The sequence below is a fragment of the Drosophila willistoni genome (assembly GCF_018902025.1).
Source record: "Drosophila willistoni isolate 14030-0811.24 chromosome XR unlocalized genomic scaffold, UCI_dwil_1.1 Seg144, whole genome shotgun sequence".
Classification (NCBI taxonomy): domain Eukaryota; kingdom Metazoa; phylum Arthropoda; class Insecta; order Diptera; family Drosophilidae; genus Drosophila; species Drosophila willistoni.
This window is the reverse complement of record NW_025814057.1, coordinates 4,941,238-4,961,897: the sequence shown is the minus strand read 5'-3', so window position 1 is coordinate 4,961,897 and position 20,660 is coordinate 4,941,238. Positions and strand designations below refer to the sequence as shown.

Sequence of the window (20,660 nt, the reverse complement as noted above, 5' to 3'; positions counted from 1 at the left end):
TGTCTTTCTATGGAAACAATTTGTAGCTACATGTAACTTAACGAAGTAATCAGAAAGAGCAAAGTCTAAAGCGGAGGCCAGATGCTTATCCCGTTTGCTGTTGTCAGGTTGCGACAACTATTTTATGGCCTTATGTGAGGATGTGGATGAGACTGCAAACTCAGGACAGAGATCTGAGCCTCTCTCTCTCTATCTGAGGTTGTGAGACTCTGAGGCTTTGAGAGGATGATGCTGTTGTTATTGCTTTATATGGTTGGCCTTTTGTATGTTCATTGCTATTTTTGGTAACCCTTCTTTGGGTGGGGGGGAAAGTAGGTTGCCAGAAAGTTTCTTCTGTTGTTTTTTTTTTTTGTTTTCTCTTCGCATATCTTGTTCTATTTTCCATTCCATTTCTGCCGTTGAACCATATGTTTTACCACCATAACCATACAACAAGTAATGCAGTGCGTATTTTAGTTATCCTGTTGTACTACATTTTAGTTGCTATCTTCTTATGTTTGGAAGAATGGCTACACGTGTTTAGAGGTTTTCATTTCAGAGCTAGGTTTTTTTAAAAACCAATTTAAGGTAGTGAGCATTATTTCAGTTTTAATCTCAACTAATGTTGGCAAAAGATAATGTCAATAAACTTTTGCAATTTTGAATTTTAGGAACCAAATTTTGTTAATTTTCAAATTCTTTTTTTCTTTTGTTTGGTTCCCATCAATTAATTGATTATTCAACAACATAAGAGATAACTTTCAATACTTTAATGATTATATTTGGGTAATAAAAACTTTGATTTGATGGAACTTTAGTTTTATGATATGTATTTTCTGCAGTCGTAACACACACAGGTTGATCTATATCGCTACTTGATTTTAACGGTTAATATGACCAATTTATTTTTAACCATTTCGTTGTTGATTATAGACATTAAATTACACATTTTATCTCGTTATATTTCATGCTAATTAGAAAAGCCCAGATATTTGTCTATTGATAAGCCATAATTAATTGCATTTAATTTTTCCTTTTTTTTTTCGTTTTATTTGTACCTGTTTCAAGTTCTCTCACTCACTCTCTCTCCCAGTTTTCACTGATTAAGTTGTATCTATGTATCTTAAATCGGTTAAATCAGTTTCTGTTTGGTTTGTCTGTTTGGGTTTGGGGCGAATGGTAATAAACCAACAGAAGCGAAAAAACAGAAAAAAAAAATAAAAGGTAAAACGTAAAACGAAATCGTGGGATAAATGCCCTGACGTATGCTCATTGTCATCATAACTTTGCCCATTGTCTGATTGTGTGGCTTAGATATATATCTACCTATATATATATAAGCATATATATATAATTTTGCATATTTTTCATGTGTGTGAGTTGCAGTTTATTATTTAAACAACGTGACTAAATTTACGTAGTGCAAAGGAAGAGAAAAACGCCCTCAGGTTGTAAAATCATAATAGCAAATGCTTGCACAGTGTTACCAAACAATGTCAACAAAGAAAAAAATATAAACAATTAACATACATTTCATTCCATTAAATGTTAATATTAAAAAAAAACTCTTAACTTCACAATTTTCGACAAAAATAAATATGTGTTTTTGTGTAAATAATCATTTAATATCCGAATCGTTAATATTTATTGTAAAATGCATTATTTTATGAAGAAGATTCACTTTTATTTTGACTCTAAAACTAAGAAATTTGTGATTTTATAATCAAGTTTTAATCAAACGACTGTATTATATAGAAACAGGATAAGAAACATCACAAATGCGCATTTAAAGACATTCTTTAATGTTATATCAAATTTTATGTATATTTTATTTGAATATATTTTTCTTTAAAATTTATAAAGTAATATGAACCAATGTGAACTTCTACTTTTACCATATGCAAAGTGAATGTAGCTTTGGCCCCAGACAATTTTCGCATGATAAATCGTTAAAGGAATATGACTAAAAACAAAAAATAAGAGAAAGAATGAAAGAAAAAACAACAACTCTTCGCGAATTGTTACTGAAATAACATACAAAAAACGTAGATAGCAGCTGCAAAAAAAAAACAAAAAAAAAAAAAAAACAAACAAACAAAAAAAAAACCGGAGAAACAAAAGGGAAAAACGGAGGACTGAAGCTTCTGCTCCTGGTACGCTCTGCTCCGCTTCGGTTCGCTCATCTTCAGTTCAGTTCAGCTCAGCTCAGCTCGGTCATTCTCACTTTACCTTTTGTTTATGCAAAAAGCTTCGCAGAATTGGCGCTACGTACGTGCCAAAGCATTTCATGGTCTGGCAACTTAATTCAACCAGGAAACCCAAGTCCATATATGCTACCTATGTATGCGGGTTCCATTTCCATTCATCTTCTGTTTGGCTTTGCTGCTGCTGCTCCCTTCTGGTCTCCCCTAACGTTCACGTGTAAATTTTCTCAAATAAATCATTAAAAAAAAAATACATATACATATATGTACATACGTATATATGACACACAGAGGCCAGGCTAGGCCAGGCACATTGACATTGTCAGAGAGGCGCTTTTCAGGGCTCGCTCTTTTAATAGTAATCAACGTGGGAGTGCTTATTGTAAGTGCTGCTGAGCCTTCTCTATTCATAGATATTTTTCTATTCATGCCATATTCAAAAAGCATACATCTAGGCGCCGTGCCATTGCACTCAGTCATTCGCTTACCCATTTTATCGCGCTTTCCTTTGAAGGGAAGTTGAAGGTGGGTTAGTTAGTGGCACTTTAGCAGCTAAAGTTCATACATAAATTTGTCATTGGCATTCAGTTTACTCTTCTCTCTCTGCCTCTCTCTCTCTCTATGTCTCTCTCTCTATGCATCTTATCCACCATCTATCTCTATTCTCGTCTTGGTGGCCTTTCATTGCAAGCCTTTAGCAAATGTTTGTCTAGGCTTTTCTTTTAGCTTTTCATGCATTTTCATGCATTCATCTTATGTGTTTGAATTTGAGTTTACTTCACATCTTGTTTGCTTTTTACTTTGGCAGCTGTTTTCTTTGGATTTTAATTAAATCTGCAGCTTTCCCTAAAAGGGCCAAGACTCTTTAGTAGGTCTTGGTTTAACAATAAGATTATTTCCCCTTAGATATTACTACCGACTTTAGTGTTGTATTTGGTATATATTCGATAAGGTTCAAGACTTAAGCCAAATGAAATCCATTGTTTGCCGCTGCAAAATGTGAAGTGTTGCGCATATAAGCTTCGTATGGAAATTGGATCATCATTCAAATTGGAAACAAAAGGTTATCTTAACTATCTATTAATCCTAAATTAGAGGTCAGCATCCTTTTGTGTTGTTAGGGGTACTTAATATGACTTGAATTGCATTGTTTTGAACCTAAAACCTTAGTCTTACAGGCTCAGTTACGCGAATTTATTCTATTTGCCTCCAAAGTAGAATTTTTGATAAGGTATTTAACACCTAAAGCATCCCAAAATATAAAATTTCATCAAGTTATTGACTATAGTAAAATAATATTTAGTTTTGACTTAGTTTGCTGCTAAATCAAATCAAAGGTCACAAATAATCAACTGAAATCACAAATCAATCAACTGAAATCAACTGAAAGGCATTTGTAGTATATGATATTACACAGTGTATTCTATAATATCTTAAGAAATGTACTTGCTTATTTCATTTGTTTATTTGTTTTATTTAAAAATGCATTCCAAATGCATCGAATGTCCCATATTTTGGTTGCACGCCTCACTTATAAAGTCTAGTTTGTTGGTTATTACTGTTGACCACTTGCAAATTAAGATCTTTGAAATGTTGCCTCTGGTGGAAACATTTCAGCTGTTTAACTTCACAAAGAAAAAGGAGAAAAATGAGAGAAAGAGAGAGAGAGAGAGAAAAAAAAACTGTTTTGTACTACCATTAATATGCAAAACAAAAGTTGGCTTAAATTAATGCCCTGGGACAGGAACGAGAATGAAGAGGACTGTGAGACCAAAAGGATCTCTCTTTCTCTTTTGCTCTTTCTCATCAGCTGCTGCTGCTGCCGCTGCTGCTGTGTCGTGTCGCCGTGTGACACATCAAAATAATCCTCGACAGCTTAATTATGTGCGGCTCATTGCCACGGACACACACATACACATACAACAATAACCCAAAAGCAAACACATCCTTTCTTTCATTCCATCTCTCTCTCTTTGTTGTATGTGAAAGGATTTATGCGCAAAAATGCCACCCGCAACAGGCACAAAAAAAAATATGAGAAAAGAGGCCGAAGGTGGGAGGGGGAAGTGTGCATGCTATGTTGGGATATGAATTTTCATAACGCTCGGCTGAGTGGCTTAAACGTTGTGGTAATTATTTCCAAACAAAACGGCACAGCAGAAAAAAAAAACAATGCCAACAATTTTCGGTCGAGACCGCAACTTTTTAATGAGAAAAACGCAAAAAAAAAAAGAAAACACACACACAGAGGTCCCGAAGGATGCTAATTTGAGGGCACCGAAATCTACATACCCTAAAAGTAATACATTGCAGGCGTTAGTCTCTATTTCGACAGATCAATGAGATGGAGGCTAGAAGAGCTGGAGTCAATTTTTTGAGTAAAGGAGTTATGACTGGAGGGTGGGAAGGGAGTTATATTCTGCTGGTGGTTTAGAAAATTCGAGTAAATGGCTGAATACCGTAATATATACGTCGCTTACAAATCTTGACGTAGATCTTTCAAAGTTCTTAAGCCTCATAACATTTGCATACTATCCCACGTAATGGATAGAGTATCACAGGAGCGTAAAAAAAAATGTGAATAATTCTTATCATTTCTGGGACTGTCAAATATCACACTTTTGTCAGAGCAAGCAAGCGACCGCAGGGTGTGGAAACTAACACCTCGACGACTTGCCAACGACGACGACGATGACGACTCATCCACGCTTATCAGCGTTGAGTACAATAAAAACAAATTGTGCAGGATCACAGCGAGGACTAACAACATTGAAAAAAAAGTAAAATCAAACAGCCAGAGCACAACAAGGCGCAGCATCTGAAAGCGTCAGACAAACAGGAAGTCTTCTTATCACAAAGAGAAAAAGTTCCGAATGGGCTACGAATGTGTTAGGTGTGGGTGTAGAGGTGTGCGTGTGTGCGTTTGTGTAGGTGTTAGACAAATGTTTAAATGTTTGTTGCAAGAATTTCAAGCTAATCCCCTCGTATAGACCAAGTGATAATTTTTTTGTCCGTTGTTGTTGTTGCGTGTGCGCACACACGAAGTGAAATAATAATAGCTGACATTGACATTGCGTTGAGATAAGTTTTTCCACCTTACACCCATCACCCCCGCCATCCCCTTTGCGTTCTGGCTGTGCATGTAACACATGTCGGTAATGATTTTCCCTCCAAGATGCTGATGAATGTTGAGTATTCTTTGGTGAAACTTAAGCTCTAAGTACGATAATGAGCCAGTTGAGTGATGTATGGCAGAAACACTTTCAAAAAAGTTGCCATTAATGCCATTCAGGTGTAGGCCTAAATTTCATATCGCATAGATACATTCGACACTGAGAGGTCAGGCCATTAATGTATTACATGAGTTGCCTAAACCATTGTCATTGATATCATTTGAAATCATAAAAGATTTTTGGCAGAGAATGACAGATTAGCCAAAAGGATTTCGTATGAAAATAAGTTCCAATAACTTCTCTTTAGTTCATTCTCTTGTCTCAATCCAAGTTTTTTTTAGATTTATAGATTTTTTCCAGTAAAAAGAGATGTTAATAAGTTCTCCGTATGGTTTGGGTCCCCCTCAATTCAGAGTTGTTACCTCCCCCTAACAGATTGATTCTAAATATGCTTGAAACTTGGCATTAATATCAACATAATTTATAAGAAATCTGTTATTGTCTTATTAACAAAAATGTTGCTCTAAAATATGGGAAGAAGGCGCCATCTGGTGTCAGCTGCTTAACAAATTGAGAAAAATTGAGAGATGACTTGCCACCTTGTTCTCGTTGTTGCTGTTGGATTCTTCTAAAAACCGCATAGCGACAATGAACATAAATAAATGAAATGAAAAGCGTTACGAATGCGGCACAGCTGTGGGTACAAAACAATTTGCAATGCCCACAATTTTATTGCACAATCACAAGTGTTGCAGTGTTGCGCCTCTTCTTGCCACGTCTGGGGCTGATGATGATGGTGGTGGCGGTGGTGGTCGTCCGCACACCCACTTCACGCATTACTGTCCGGGCCCACCTTCACAATTCGTTTGAAAAATGTGCGGCACTTCACACCGTTCTGACTGATCCGTAGATTCACAGAATGACTGTGCCTAATTCACCTCTCCACCATGGAACACACTTGAACTACAACCAAGAACGAAAATCATCAGAGTTTTGGGTTCTGTTCTGTTCTGTTCTGTGTATATTTGTTCAAGTTCATCTTTGGGTGATCATGAAATAAATTAAGAATTTTAATGCGGAAAAAAACAAAGGGGCTATCCTCTCATTCTCTCTCTCTCTCCGTAGACGGCGTCGGACACGACTTCATGCTTAATCAAAATGTGTTGTACGGCTCGCCTTCTCCTCTCGACGTTCTCTCAGTCATAGGCAATTGATCCTTTTGAACTATCCGACAGCATTTGCCACTGTAATATTTAAACCAGATCAGAGCGCTCTTTCATTGTGAACGAATTCTCTCATGCGCCTCTTCTTTTACTTAAATTCTTAGTTTCGTTTTTGTTCTAGGGAAAATTATCACAGCTTTGCTAATGAAGGGCAAACGAATGAAATTTTAACGAGCCCATACAATGGCATCCTTGTATCCTTGTCCTATTCCTTCGTTTCTTTTTGGGTAGAGGACCTCCTGCGATGTTTGTCCTTTTTTAAAGCCAGAGAAAGAAAGAAAAGGTGATAACGCCGCAGCATTTGCCTTTGCTTACTTTTCTTTGGCGTAACGAATTTCTAATTTATGCAATATTATCGATTATTAACGTCTTTTTAGCGCAAGGATATACGAAAAGGTACCCAACAAATCTTTAAAGTAGCGAGAAATAAAAAAATAAATCCAATTAGGAAATGCTGCAATATACTTCCGCAAGATGTTTCCTAATAATATTCCCATGAAAATCAGAACTGACTATAGATTCCGACTAATTTGAGGTTTTTGCCATACCAAAAAAAAACCTAATTCCTTTTGATTCCTATGGAAAATTAAAGCTTATTGTTAGATGAGAAGGGCAATCAAATTCTGGTCTTACGACCTTTTAACTAATACTCACTAAAATGCGGCTATCAATAAATTTGATATTAAATCCTCATTCCCATTTAACAATTTAACCTCGTGTGGTTCCATTTAAGGTGTTAGGTTGTTAAGCTGCTAAAAAGTTCGTTTTTTTAGAACCACTAAGCTTAAATGAAAATTCTTTCATTATATTGAATAGCGATATATGAAAGAATCAATAAAAGCAATTTTTCACAACAACAACAACAGAAAGTTTCGTTTCATAATATCACACAAAGGAGTCTTAAATGATATTTATGTTGGCATTTATATGCCGAAAAGAAAGACCCAAAAAAAAAGAAAAGAAAGATGAAAAACCACAAAAAAAAAAAGAAAAGAGAAAAAGTCGACGAAAAACATGCGTGTAAATTAATGCGAATCAAGTAAAGTGTGGCCACAGGGCTAAGCCTTCTTCTTCGTACCTCTCTTTATGAGTGGCAGCAGCGTAAATTAAATAATTTCTTTGTTCATACAAATTTACATAACACCATAAAAATGAACATTTTCTGTCCAGCAGCGGGAGGCCTCGGCTCTTGGCCTGGTGAGAGATTAGCATAAAGAGAATCTAAGAGACACACTGACGACCCATTGAACTTGTGCAGGGGAATCGAAAGTAGCTACCACCTACGAGGAGCATTTCAAAAGTTGTCCAAAATCAAAGAAACTCTTCACTTAACTTATCAACCGACCCTCTTCCCCAAGTTGTCCCATAGCAAAATGAAAATGTTAATGAATGCGTTTTGTTACCTGAGCGCCCTGCTCCTAGCTCTTAGGGGTCACCTGCCAAAAAATGCCGCATTTGTCACTGTATTCGTAGGGGGGTTGAATTTCCTAAGTAGGCAGCTAAATGAATTTTTTCCTTAAAATGTCTTCCTTCAAGAAATTGGGCACTGCAGCAATCTCACTTCAATGTTCTTTTTTATTCACTTGTAAGTTTGACACTAAAACTAGCTTAATTAAGAGCAGGGCACCAAGCCCCGCTTGGAGCGAAGTGTGGGGAGTTCTTTCGTGGGGAGAGCGATGGGCACCATCGGGAGAGCGGCGCGAGGTGAAAGCTTCCGCCTCCTTTAACCCTTGTGTTGCCCGGTTGGGCATAAACATGCTCCCCCCCTTGCAGGAGTGCAAGACCCAGGCAGTTTAATGGCACGCTCCGGACAGGGTCCAGCCAAAAACTGTGCGCATCGCAATCGGCCGCCCGCCAACCCCAGGTAGACTCCCTTCTAGCATGACCTCCGTGATCACATCCGCGCCCAGGACCAGAGACACTGACGACGGTCGGTAGAACGTCTCATCCGCCAGGACGATGCCCTCAAACTTTTTGGCGATCTGTGGGTCCACCGGAGCGCTTGGAGTGCGGCAGCACAAGCCATCGACCACCTTCAGGATCGCCTCCAATCGCCATCCTTCACTGATTGGGGACCGGATCACTGCTGCCACCGCTTTCTCTGCCCCTATATTGACGGCTGTCAACTTGAAGGCCGTGGCCAATGACGTCGCCATCGACGATACCGCAGAACAAGGGTCCACCAGGGCCTTCACGTCGAAGGTTTTTCCCTCCGTCTCAATGCGCACCATCGCCGTGGGCATCAGATGCGGATTGCGGTGCTGCAGCAGTGTGGTCAAGGTCAGTTTCGGATCGGAGGCTGGCGTTGGCGCGACCCTTCGTCTGGAGGACTCGGGGGTGACTCGGCGTACGACGGAGCTTGGAGTGCGTCGACGTGGCTGTTCATGGAAGTGAAGCAGCGTGTGGTGATCCTCCTCACAGATTCGGCACTTATCACCGCTTAAGCAGCTTCCTCCGGAATGTTGGTGGGCCAGGCAATTGGCGCAGTACTTATTCGCCAGCACTGCCCTCATCCTCTTCTCCACGTTCAGCCGCAGGAAGCGACGGCATCGCTTCAGAGGATGGATTCCGCGACAGACTCGGCAACGGAAGGACTCAGTTCCTCGCGAACATCTGCGCTCCTCTTTCGATGCCTGTACTGAACGCGGTCTCGGAGCCATGGAAACGGGATCTAGGTTGACGAATATCAGGAAGCTGCCGGGACAAATAATGAAGAAAGCGGATTAATGTAGGACGATAAAACACATATTACTACTGGCAGCTCGGCCCTTCTTCCTTGGGAGGAAGGACCAAGTGCTGGACGCTACTGTAGTTTTACGTAATGGGTTTGAATTCTTTCTTCTGGAGGAAGAAAGATCAACTTTGCGACGGGACGCTTCACAATACCGCGAGCGGTAAGCAGTTCGACGACGCGGACATTGCCGTCACTGCCAGGGTGTGTCTGGTGGATTCGCCCGAGACGCCATTCATTAAATGGAAGATTGTCGTCTTTGAGTACCACCAGATCGCCCACTTCAAGATTTTTAGAAGGGAATCGCCACTTATTGCGCTTATGTAGCTCCTTCAGATACTCGTCTTTCCATCGGGTGCAGAAATGCTGACTCACGGCCTTCAGACGCTGCCACCGGTTAATGATAGACGGTACCTGATCCTTGATTTCAGGTTCCGTCACGGATAGCAATGGACCGCCAACTAGGAAATGGCCTGGGGTCAAAGCTAAAGAGTCGGTGGGGTCTTCAGACATAGGAGAAATCGGCCGCGAGTTCAAACACGCCTCTACCTTAGCCAGCAGCGTAGAGAACTCTTCAAAAGTATACCTTTGGTTGGAAGTGGCCTTGTAGAACAGAGTTTTAAAACTCTTAACTCCAGCCTCCCACAACCCTCCCATGTGTGGTGCCCCGGGAGGGATGAAATGCCAGGACAGATTCTGATGGCTGTAGTGGGATAATATTTTCTGCTGGGTAGAATTTAGGAAATCTTTTTCAAGCACTCTGGATGCACCTACGAAGTTTTTCCCGTTGTCGGACTGCACTTGCTGGGGACACCCTCGCCTCGATACAAAGCGAGCGAATGCTGCCAGAAATGCTTCGGTACTCAAATCCGAAGTTGCCTCAAGGTGAATGGCTTTGGTGGAAAAGCAAACAAAGACACACACATATCCCTTTGATATGCGGCAAGCGCGGCCGGTGAAACTCTTGATGTCGAAAGGACCTGCAAAATCTATACCGGTGGTCGTGAAAGGACGTGCGAAAGTAGTTCGCTGGGCCGGAAGGGTGCCCATTAGCTGTGATTGCAGCCTTCTTTTATAAATCACACAGACTTTGCATGAATTGACCACCGATTTTACTAGATTCCGCAGTCTTGGAATCCAGTATCTCTGTCGGATGAGACGGACTACCAGTTGGCTGCCCCCATGGAGAGAGATCTGATGCGTGAAAAGCACCAACAGCCGGGACAACGGACTTACTACTGGCAACAGAATGGGGTTACGCTCATCGTAACTAAGGGCCGCTGCTTGTTGCACGCGCCCACATGCTCGGATCACACCTGATGCGTCAATGAAAGGATTCAAATTGAGAATGGTGCTAGACGTGGGCAGAGATTTCTTCTGCTGTAGACACCGATGTTCCGTCGGAAAGTAATCACGCTGAGTGACTCGGATCAACGCCTGGAGTACTTGATTGATCTCGCTAGAGGTCACCTCCCCGGAGTAATCGTTTGGCAGTTTACGACACCTTCTGCCGAAACGGATCACATATGCTATCACTCGTAAGGCACGTGCCAGATTGGAAAAACGAGATAATATCTCGTTGGCTGGCTTAGCGATCGCGACGTGGACCTTCACTACCCGCTTCTCCAAGGCAGTGTCTAGTGGGAGTGGTGTCGCTCGCTGCCAGGACTCTTGTGGTTCCCGTAGCCATGGTGGGCCGTGCCACCACAAATCCTTGTGTACCAATTCCTGCGCACTCAGGCCGCGGCTAGGGAGATCTGCTGGGTTGTCCTCTGAACGAACGTGATTCCATGGGGCGTCATTTGTTGCCGTCACAATCTTTGCTACCCGATTTGCGACAAACGTTGTCCATGTGCAGGGTGGCTTATTTAACCACGACAGTACGACGGTGGAATCTGACCAATAAAAAGCCTCCGCATTATCAACTGGAAGTTGCGGAAGAACTGCAGCTGCCAGTTCCGCTAAAAGTGTAGCTCCGCATAATTCAAGGCGGGGCAATGAAACCGTTTTAACCGGGGCGACTCTAGATTTCGCTGCAAGAAGGCAGCATGATATGCCTTGGTCATTGCTAACGCGCACGTAAATTGCGGCACCATAAGCCCGCTGTGACGCATCGCAAAAACAATGGAATTGGATGTCGGAATTTGGGTCATGAAGAACCCATCGTGGAATTCGGATCTGGTCAAGGAAGGAGTAGCTCTTTGTAAAATCCTGCCACCTGTGATGGAGTTCACTGGGCAATTGATCATCCCACCCTAGCTCTTGTAACCAGAGCTCTTGCATAAACACCTTGGCTTGAATCACAAAGGGAGCCAGCCAGCCAGCGGGATCGAATAGCTTGGCGATCTGCCCGAGGACTTCTCGCTTAGTATAAGCTGACTTGACATCTTGGGGTGAGATGACAAAATAAAACTCATCCGTAGTCGCTTTCCATCGGATTCCCAGTGTTTTCGCTGTGCTGGCCTCTTCGATGTCGAGGAAATCAGCATTCAGTAAATGACTCTTTGGAATACAACTGAGCACGCTCTTCACATTCGATGTCCACTTGCGCAAGGGAAAGCCAGCTGAACCAAGAGCGTCTTGAAGTTCATTGACCATTGCGATTGCCGTTGTTTCATTATGAGCCCCTGCCAGGACATCATCGACATACATATAGGACTTGATAATATCGCTAGCCAAAGGAAATTTGGATTGTACATCACTTGCGAGTTGCTGAAGTACTCGGATGGCTAAGAACGGAGCACAGTTAATGCCAAACGTGACGGTATTCAGCTCGTAATCACCAAGTTGCCCCTCTTTATTTCGGAACAGGATCCTCTGAAATGGCGTGTGGATTTGATCGACCATAATTTGGCGGTACATTTTTGTGATGTCGGCATTGAAAACTACTCGGAAAAAACGCCACTTGAGAATCTGAGTAGTGAGATCGGACTGAAGTACCGGACCAGGGTAAAGTATGTCGTTGAGACTTACTCCGTTGGTGGACTTGCTAGAGGCGTTAAAAACTACCCGTACCTTTGTTGTGGTGCTGTCGGGCTTGAAAACCGCATGGTGTGGCAAATAAAAATTGTTATTAGTGCCGTCAAATGGAACCTGACGCATGTGGCCCAAGTCCAAATATTCTTGGATGACGGCGTCATACTCAGTTTTTGCCGGAATATTTTTAAGGAGTCGGCTTTCGTTTTTTAGGAACTGAGCCAATGCCCCTGGTCTGGAATGACCAAGGTTGATGTTGGTTGGATCTCGAAACGGAAGTGAGACCGTATATCTCCCCGCAACATCTCTTCTTGTGGTCTTCTGGAAATTGACCTCGCAAACAGAGTCAGAATCTTCTACCGGTTTGCCCGGTAGATCCTCCACCTCCCAAAACCTTGTGAGAAGAGTTTCAAGTCCCTCCTCTCTGCTAACTGCGACCCTCGTGGTGAACGCGGCACATGAACTGACGGGGACCCCTTGCAACGGGCCTGAAATGACCCAACCGAATCTCGTCTCTTGAGCCATTAAAGATCCGCACACTTCGGTCTGGATGCCGGAAAGAGTCACCGCTGGTATTACATCAATGCCAAGGAGTAGATCGATCTTTGCCTTTAATCTGAAGGAGGGGTCGGCTAGAGGAATATTGGGCATTCCTTCCAGTGTGGCTTGGGCTATCGTACATGACGGCAAATCATCAGCAACTTGGGACAAGACAAACGCTTCTATCTCGATCTGGACTGGAGGTCCATGCGATGACCGAATGCTTATGTGACAGACCTTCAAGGTTCTATTGACCTTTCCGTTAATGCCTGTCACTTCGGCCCTGACAGTTTGGAATGGTAACTTCATGAGTCGGAACATTCTTTCGGATATGAAATTGGCTTCAGAAGCCGGGTCTAATAGCGCCCGTGAAGCATAAGTAGTGCCCTTGTGCCAAAGGTCCACGATCGCTGTACCTAGCAACTTATCTCGTGAGGACCTTGCCTCAGAGGTAAAGTAAGTCCGGACAATATTGTGCGAACTGGGCTGAGCTGGGACCGACGTTGGATTATTCTCCGGTCGGGCGTCCTTGTGCAAGAGCGTATTGTGACGCCCCTTGCACGTGAAGCAATTGTGCTGACTCGGACAATCTTTTACTTGATGTCCTCTTGCGAAACAGTTCAGACAAAGGGACTTTTTCTTTATGTATGCCACCCTCTCTGGCACCGTCATCTGAAGGAAGCGGGGACATCGACGCACCGGGTGATTCTCCTTCATACAGAGATCACAGGATTTTGGTTTGGTGGTCACCTTGGCTTCAAATGTATTAGCCTTTCGGGTGGCTGGAATCGGATTTCGTGGAGGTTTCGATGTGGGAACCGAAATAGCCATTGCAGTTGTATTTTCCACCGCTTCGAGCGTACGGAACCGCTCAGTGAGGAAATCGTCCATCATTTGCCACTCTGGAATGGCAGTCTTGTCTCCCAGAGATTGCTCCCATAATGAAAGGGTATTCTTTGGCAATTTGATGGAACAGAAAAATACGAACATGCCTCCCCAAGTGGTTACTGGCAGGCCACAGTGCTCAAAAGCGCGAATGGATGCCTGCAGAGCATTCTGATGATCCTGTAATGCTTTTCCGGACTCATGGGAAATTTGAGGCAGGTCAAGAAGTGCTCGGAATTGGCTGTTCACGATAAGTCGCTTATTTTCGAAACGCTGTTTAAGTGCATTCCATGCCGTTTCAAAACCATCATTTGTAAGCGGGAATTTTGCTACAATGAGGTTGGCTTCACCCCTCGTTTTCGCTAGGAGATGGTACAGCTTTTCAACAGGGGAAATTCGCGAATCGCTTATGTAGATGGCTGTAAACAAGTCACGGAACGTGGGCCATTTTAAATAATCTCCCGTAAAGACTTCTGTGTCAATGGGTGGCAATCGACAGCCTCGTTCTGCTGGTGCAGAGGTAGGCGCATGACGGTTCGGAGGAGTCGGAGCAGACCTTTCATGGATAAGCTCGTTTAATCGAGCCGTGCATCGCTCGTAAACTTGATAGCATTTGTCATATTTAGCTTGGATGGCTAAATCTTCAGAGTTATCGTCTTTACCATCTATGAGTGCCTCGCATTTCTCATATTCCTGCTCGACCTTCTCCCACAACGCTTGAACTCGATCACGACGGACTTGGAGCGTAAATACGCTGACCTCGGACAGTGACGTGACGTGGTTGTCGACTTCAAACTGACTTAGTTTATCGCAAATGGAACCAAACTTCTTCAAAGCCATGGTGGAAGCAGCTAAAACCCTTTTGGTCTCGGACCGAGTGACTCTTGGGGCGGTTACCAAAATCTGTGGAAGTGGTACCAATGATTTGACCTCTTTTTGGCTTGCTCGTCGTGGCTCTGACGTGGCTTGCTGAAAGGTCGTGCTCGATGGTGCGGACTTGAGAGTTAGTGGACTAGAGAGGGTCTGAAATGCTCGGGAAGGAGGAGTAGTAGGGCTGGTACTCCTCTGGCGCTGACCTGGAGCAGCAATTGAGGATTTGCTCGGGGCTGCAGTGTTCTCAGCTGCTTTCTCGTCTTTTGACGGGCTCGTGCTCATAACCCCAGAGAGTGGCGGTTATAAAGTGGTGAGCTGGCTTGGCACGGCTTGAAAATTAGCCAAAAGACGAACTGGAACGTTTGGGAAAACTGGAACACTACCAAACCACTTGAAGAACGGCTTTGAAACGCCTTGAAATAGATTGAAAAAAAAAAACCAGAAAACGAGCTGGTACGTTTGGAATGACTTGGAACACTGCCAAAAAACCCTAGGAACGGCTTGGAACACCTTGGAATTCAAATATAACTACAAAGATGCGACTTGGAGCGGGTGGAAACACTTTGGAATTGAAATCGAACCAAAGATAAGACTTGAAACGCTTGGAAACACTTTGTAATTGGAATCTAACTCCAAAGATACGACTTGGAACGTGTGGGAATACTTTGGAATTGCAATATAACTCCAAAGATGCGACTTGGAACGTGTGGGAATACTTTGGAATTGCAATAGAACCAAAGATACGACTTGAAACGCTTGGAAACACTTTGGAATTGGAATCTAACTCCAAAGATACGACTTGGAACACGTGGGAATACTTTGGAATTGAAATATAACTCCAAAAAATACGACTTGGAACACGTGGGAATATTTTGGACTTGAAATGTAACTCCAAAAATACGACTTGGAATACGTGGGAATACTTTGGAATTGAAATAGAACTCCAAAAATACGACTTGGAACACGTGGGAATATTTTGGAATTGAAATATAACTCCAAAAAATACGACTTGGAACGCGTGGGAATAGAATAAACAAAAACGCGGAACACAAATTTTTACCAATTAAATATTATTCGATTTTTTTCCTCAACGTGACCCTTCAACCTATATACCCCACAAAGTGCCTGCCAACCTAGGGTATACAGCACAGCTACTTTTGGTCGTTTGCTTTGTGCCGGTCTTTGGCACATGAGCTTGCAGCTGTGCTGGTATACTGCAGTTAAGCGGTACTTATGTATGCTCGTATGTATGTATGTATATAGGCTGCAAGGGATAGCGGGATTTGTTCGCGGTGGTGGAAAAATATATTTGTGTGCGAAAAAATTAGAAATTTTGTGGAATGTATATGTATATGGATATGAATATATATATGTAAATTTTATGTATGGAAAAATATGTATATATATGTATGTGTATGGATATGTATATATATATGTAAAATTTTATGTATGGAAAAATATGTATATATATGTATGTGTATGGATATGTAAAATGTTGGAGTATATATATATGTATTTAAAATTTCTTTTTCTCTTTTTTCTTTTTTTTTAAATATGAAAATATGGAATGGCGATATGCAGAGGTGTGAATGGATCGGATTTCTTTATATAAATTAATGTTTTTTTTTTTTTTTTTTTTTTTTAATATGATTTCTTTTGCTGTGTCTAACCGATATGCCCCAACTTTATAGGGTGTCTGGTCACCAGAAATGTCTAAGTGTGGCTTTTATATGTGAGAGGGTGGTTCACTTTCGTTTTTTTTTTTTTTAAAAATCTTTATTATTTGTATTGAAAATTTTCTTCTCTTCGTTGAAAACCACCTTTCACTGCGCGCACACTTTTCCCAGGAGTGGACTGTATTTGCACAAAACCTTTATTTTTGGATTTAATGTAGCACTGGATATGTTTGTAATTTTTGTCACATTCACACACTCTGCTTGCATATACATATATATCTTATATGTAGGAGATCACTTTTTTCGTAGGTTTGATTCACTGCATACATACATATGTGTTAATATTTTTTTGAAATTGCGAAAAAATATATATTGGAAATAGGCAAATAAAATATGGCGCCTTATATACTTGGCCTATATATGCCAAAGTGCGAGGAAAAAACTTGAAGTGGGCGAACCAATATGGCGCCTTATGTACTGGACACATATATATGTATGAAAATTTGGGGACCAAATTTTCTCTCCTTTGAGGAGGAAAAATTTGCGCGAAAGTAATTTTTACTTGGATTAGGAGAATCAATGGCAACAATTATATGTATGTGAGTATGGGTACGGATGCTGGAGGCATGTACATGTACTCATATACCTATAATTTGCAAAAAAATTACTTAGCTTGAAATATGGATGAAATTCCACCGATGCTAGTGGTTCGAGAGGATCTTAGTATCCGGCTCGAAGGACCAAATGTATTCGTAGGGGGGTTGAATTTCCTAAGTAGGCAGCTAAATGAATTTTTTCCTTAAAATGTCTTCCTTCAAGAAATTGGGCACTGCAGCAATCTCACTTCAATGTTCTTTTTTATTCACTTGTAAGTTTGACACTAAAACTAGCTTAATTAAGAGCAGGGCACCAAGCCCCGCTTGGAGCGAAGTGTGGGGAGTTCTTTCGTGGGGAGAGCGATGGGCACCATCGGGAGAGCGGCGCGAGGTGAAAGCTTCCGCCTCCTTTAACCCTTGTGTTGCCCGGTTGGGCATAAACAGTCACCTCTATTGCATGCATTTGTAATGAGTTTGGCTTGGGGCCAAACGCAAAGAGGTTTACTTACTTTGATTTCTAATTAAATGTTAATAAGTTCAACTCTTTGAACACTTTTCAATTGTTTCTTGTTTGCCTTTACCTATTGTCTCTGTTTCTCTCTGTCTCTCTCGCTGGTTTTCTTAGACAAAGTGTCTCTTTTTGGGGTTTCTCAAACGGAAATGTGAGCACCATTTAAATGCTAAGTAGATAGTTCAGTTGAGCACTTTAGAGTCCAAATATTATAGAGTCGCATAAATTACACTACAATTTCCGGCTAGATAAGAGCTATTTGTGGGGGAAAAAGTCAAACGGATTTCTTTCAACTTATTGAATTCGACAAAAGACCAAATAGAAAGGTCTTGAGTAGGAGAGATCACTTTGCGGTCAAAATATTTGTGATTTAGCTTAAGTTTCATTTGGGTTTTTTATTAGTTGACTTTGTCTTTGATTTAACTTAAATAAGAATGTTTTAGTTATATGTATATATAGGTAGGCGAAGTCTTAAATGTTAACTAAGATAGCTTTAGTACTTATTAAAATACTCACTTACCCTGTTATGCCTGTTGCTTGGTTTGGCTTGGGCCATATTTCAACCAATTAATCGTTTCTACATCTCTCACATAAGGGAAATGTGTTCTATTACAGTTACACTAATTGCTTGGGACACTTTGCAAAGTGGTTGGTTGCGGAGGGAGGGAAGGGGAATAGATGATGGAAAATGAATGTCGGTTGAGTTTGGTGGAAAACTTCACATTTCAATTGCAGCTTTTCTTTGGCCATTTCGAATGTCATTTGTGTGAATTTATGCATAAAATATGAATATGTCTAGGCGAAAAGTTTATTGAAAACGTGTCTCCATTACCCCCCGCAAAAACCCTCTAGCTACCGTTGCCTCGGCTCACTTCACTTCACTCTCCTCTTCCTTCCCCTTGCTGTGTCTCTGTTCTCTGTATGTGTCTCCTTGTCGCATGCGTTATAAATCACGCAAACTTTTTTCTCGCCCTCAACCTTCTTTCTCAAGCAACTTTTACGCAGTACTGGCAGAAGTTTTATGTCATCAAGTTTGGCAAGGCACGCCCCCCATCCCAGGACCCCTTGCGTGCTGGTCCAGACCGGGCGAGGGGTTTGGTAGAGGAGAATACTTTTAACTAAAAATTTTTATTTTACCTTATTTTTTTTTTTTGGAAGCGATCATAGTTCAATGAGCAAATTGCACGTTGATTTGTTAGACTTGAATGCATGCGCAAGAACGTACCCAGTCGAGTCGAGTTGAGTTGAGCTGCTCGTAATATTTGCCTTTTGGACGTAAAGTAAAGTTCCTTACGGTTTTTCCTTCCTTTGTGCTGTGATTAATGAGCTAAGACCGCCGCCGCGGCGTTGTGAGAAACTTTACCTTGAGCAGCTCTCTGAAAAGCATAAAAACGCAGCGCAGCGAGAAGGAAATAAAGAAAAGTCACCCATCAACTTTGAACTTTAATTTTGTTGGATTTGTGTTTTTTTTTTTCTCCTTCCCTCTCTCTCTCCCTCTCTCTCTCTCGTTTGCTTCTTTTCTGTCCCGTTGAAAGTTATTAAAATCAACGAAGCGTTGTCTGCGGTCCTGAATCTGAAACTGGATGGGGTCCTTTTCGTATAATTAAGCGAACGCAACTTGTCCCGTAATTCTCAATTCTCAAGAAGTTCAATAAGAAATCAAAGTTAAATAGGCGTCTGCATTTGAAAACGAAAGCCACCACCACCTTCTCCTTCTCCCTCTCCCTGTCCCCACTCCATCTCTATCGCCAACAACATTGTCGGCAACTTTGCCCCGTCAACCGGCCAACCAAGATAGAAAAAAAAGAACGTCGCGTGACAAATGTCATTTGACTTTGAATTCCATTTAAATGCCAAATTTTTGTATATATATGTATGTAGATATACATATCTTTCTGTCTGGATGTCCGTCTGTCTTTCTGTCTATACTTTGGCTGAGGGTATAATTTTCCAGCACGCAGGTTGCTGGGCTTCTTCTTCATAATCGTCAGTGAGAAGTACACAAGCCCGGACTGACAATTGTTTGTAATTATGGGTTTTGGGCAAGAGAGTCCGAGTCCGAGTCCGAGAGTGAGAGAAGAGAAAGAAAAATGAAATCAACTGACTGGCATTTTATGGCATTTAAATGTAATTTGAGTTTGATTCGCTTGTCGAGTATAGTGATTAACTAGTTAAGTGGATTCAAGCAGTTAGGGATTTTATTGGGGGCCAAATTGTGCAGAAATTTGTTTTTCTATTCATAAAGACATTTGTAGATAGTTAGATTGTCTAAGGGAAAACAAAATGTAGGTATTATATTAAGAATTATACTAAATTCATACTAAAAATGGCCTCAACAACTTGTATAATTTACATATCAATAAAGGGAAAAACAACTTAGTTTGAGTAAATTTATTATTTTTGAACTGACATTTTAAATATAAGGATATTGGATGTCATGTATGTAGATTTTAATTTATTCAAAGTAATATAAATAGTTAACTGCAGATATGAAAGAAAAAAGTATTAAACTTTATAAATGCGACATATCTAAATTGAAGGTTTTGCAATTTCTTTGTTTTTACTTCTCTTCTGCAGAGAAACAATTTTCCTTTTGTATTTTGATCAATCATTCTTTTTGTGAATTGTGTGGTTTGCTAATTATTGGTTTCTTTTCTAAATGGAAACGCAAACGCCTGACTATTGCATAGGCAGCTAATTTTTAAAACTCTGTTTCACCTGCTAAGAAAAAACAAAAAAAAAAAAATAACTGCAATTAAACTAATTGAATTCTTGCATTTGAATTTCAAATCACAAGAGAAACATCTTTCGGCAATCATTTCGCTTGATGGATGATGATTCCACAAAAACGGCTGCAATGTCAAAGGATAATGCTCAGACATATATATACATATATACACATAACAAATATCGGTAAGAAAGAAAGAAACCCAGACAAAGGCGAAACCAAAAATCCAGGTGCATTTACAAATTTGACGCCGCCAGGTCCAAGTGAGAAGAATGAAAACAGAACAAAACAACAACAACAGCCCAAAAAAATAAAGAAAGAAAGAAAAGAAGATGCACAATGCCAGATAAAACCAGCCACGAAACGATGATGATGTAGATGATGTTGGTCTGATGTTGGTCGACCACGAATGTGGTTCCAGAATGCACCTTGCCTTGCCATGCCTTGTCAGAGCTAATGATTTCAAATGCTAATCGAAGAAGCAGCAAAAGAAGGGAAAAATAACCAAATAACCAAAGGTTGGGCACGCGTTTTATACCTGCATCGCATCGCATCGCATCGTGGT

The 20,660-nt window shown here is 41.2% G+C and overlaps 2 protein-coding genes across 2 annotated transcripts; both read right to left on the bottom strand.

Annotated features, from left to right (window-relative positions):
* Positions 1-8,299: 8,299 nt before the first annotated feature.
* On the bottom strand, positions 8,300-17,155 carry LOC124460732. Its single transcript, XM_047012241.1, has 2 exons — positions 16,929-17,155; positions 8,300-9,273 (listed from the first exon to the last, which is right to left on the bottom strand). Exon 2 carries the CDS (start codon positions 9,237-9,239, stop codon positions 8,373-8,375), a length of 867 nt encoding a protein of 288 aa, XP_046868197.1. The 5' UTR covers positions 9,240-9,273; positions 16,929-17,155; the 3' UTR covers positions 8,300-8,372.
* LOC124460694 lies at positions 9,383-14,551 on the bottom strand. The gene is made up of 3 exons (XM_047012100.1): positions 14,374-14,551; positions 11,824-13,431; positions 9,383-11,343 (listed from the first exon to the last, which is right to left on the bottom strand). The coding sequence occupies exons 1-3, from the start codon at positions 14,549-14,551 to the stop codon at positions 9,383-9,385; spliced, it is 3,747 nt and encodes a 1,248-aa protein (XP_046868056.1).
* Positions 17,156-20,660: the final 3,505 nt, after the last annotated feature.

What these genes read in the sequence shown, in the direction of transcription:
- LOC124460694 (XM_047012100.1), bottom strand. Translation starts at nt 14,551, where the DNA reads ATGGCTTTGAAGAAGTTTGGTTCCATTTGCGATAAACTAAGTCAGTTT. An exon ending in ATGCGAGGCACTCATAGATG is followed by an intron (nt 13,432 to 14,373) that starts GTAAAGACGATA and finishes GTTTCGCAAGAG; the next exon opens with GACATCAAGTAAAAGATTGT. An exon ending in TGTGAAGAGCGTGCTCAGTT is followed by an intron (nt 11,344 to 11,823) that starts GTATTCCAAAGA and finishes GCCTTCTTGCAG; the next exon opens with CGAAATCTAGAGTCGCCCCG.
- LOC124460732 (XM_047012241.1), bottom strand. Translation starts at nt 9,239, where the DNA reads ATGGCTCCGAGACCGCGTTCAGTACAGGCATCGAAAGAGGAGCGCAGA.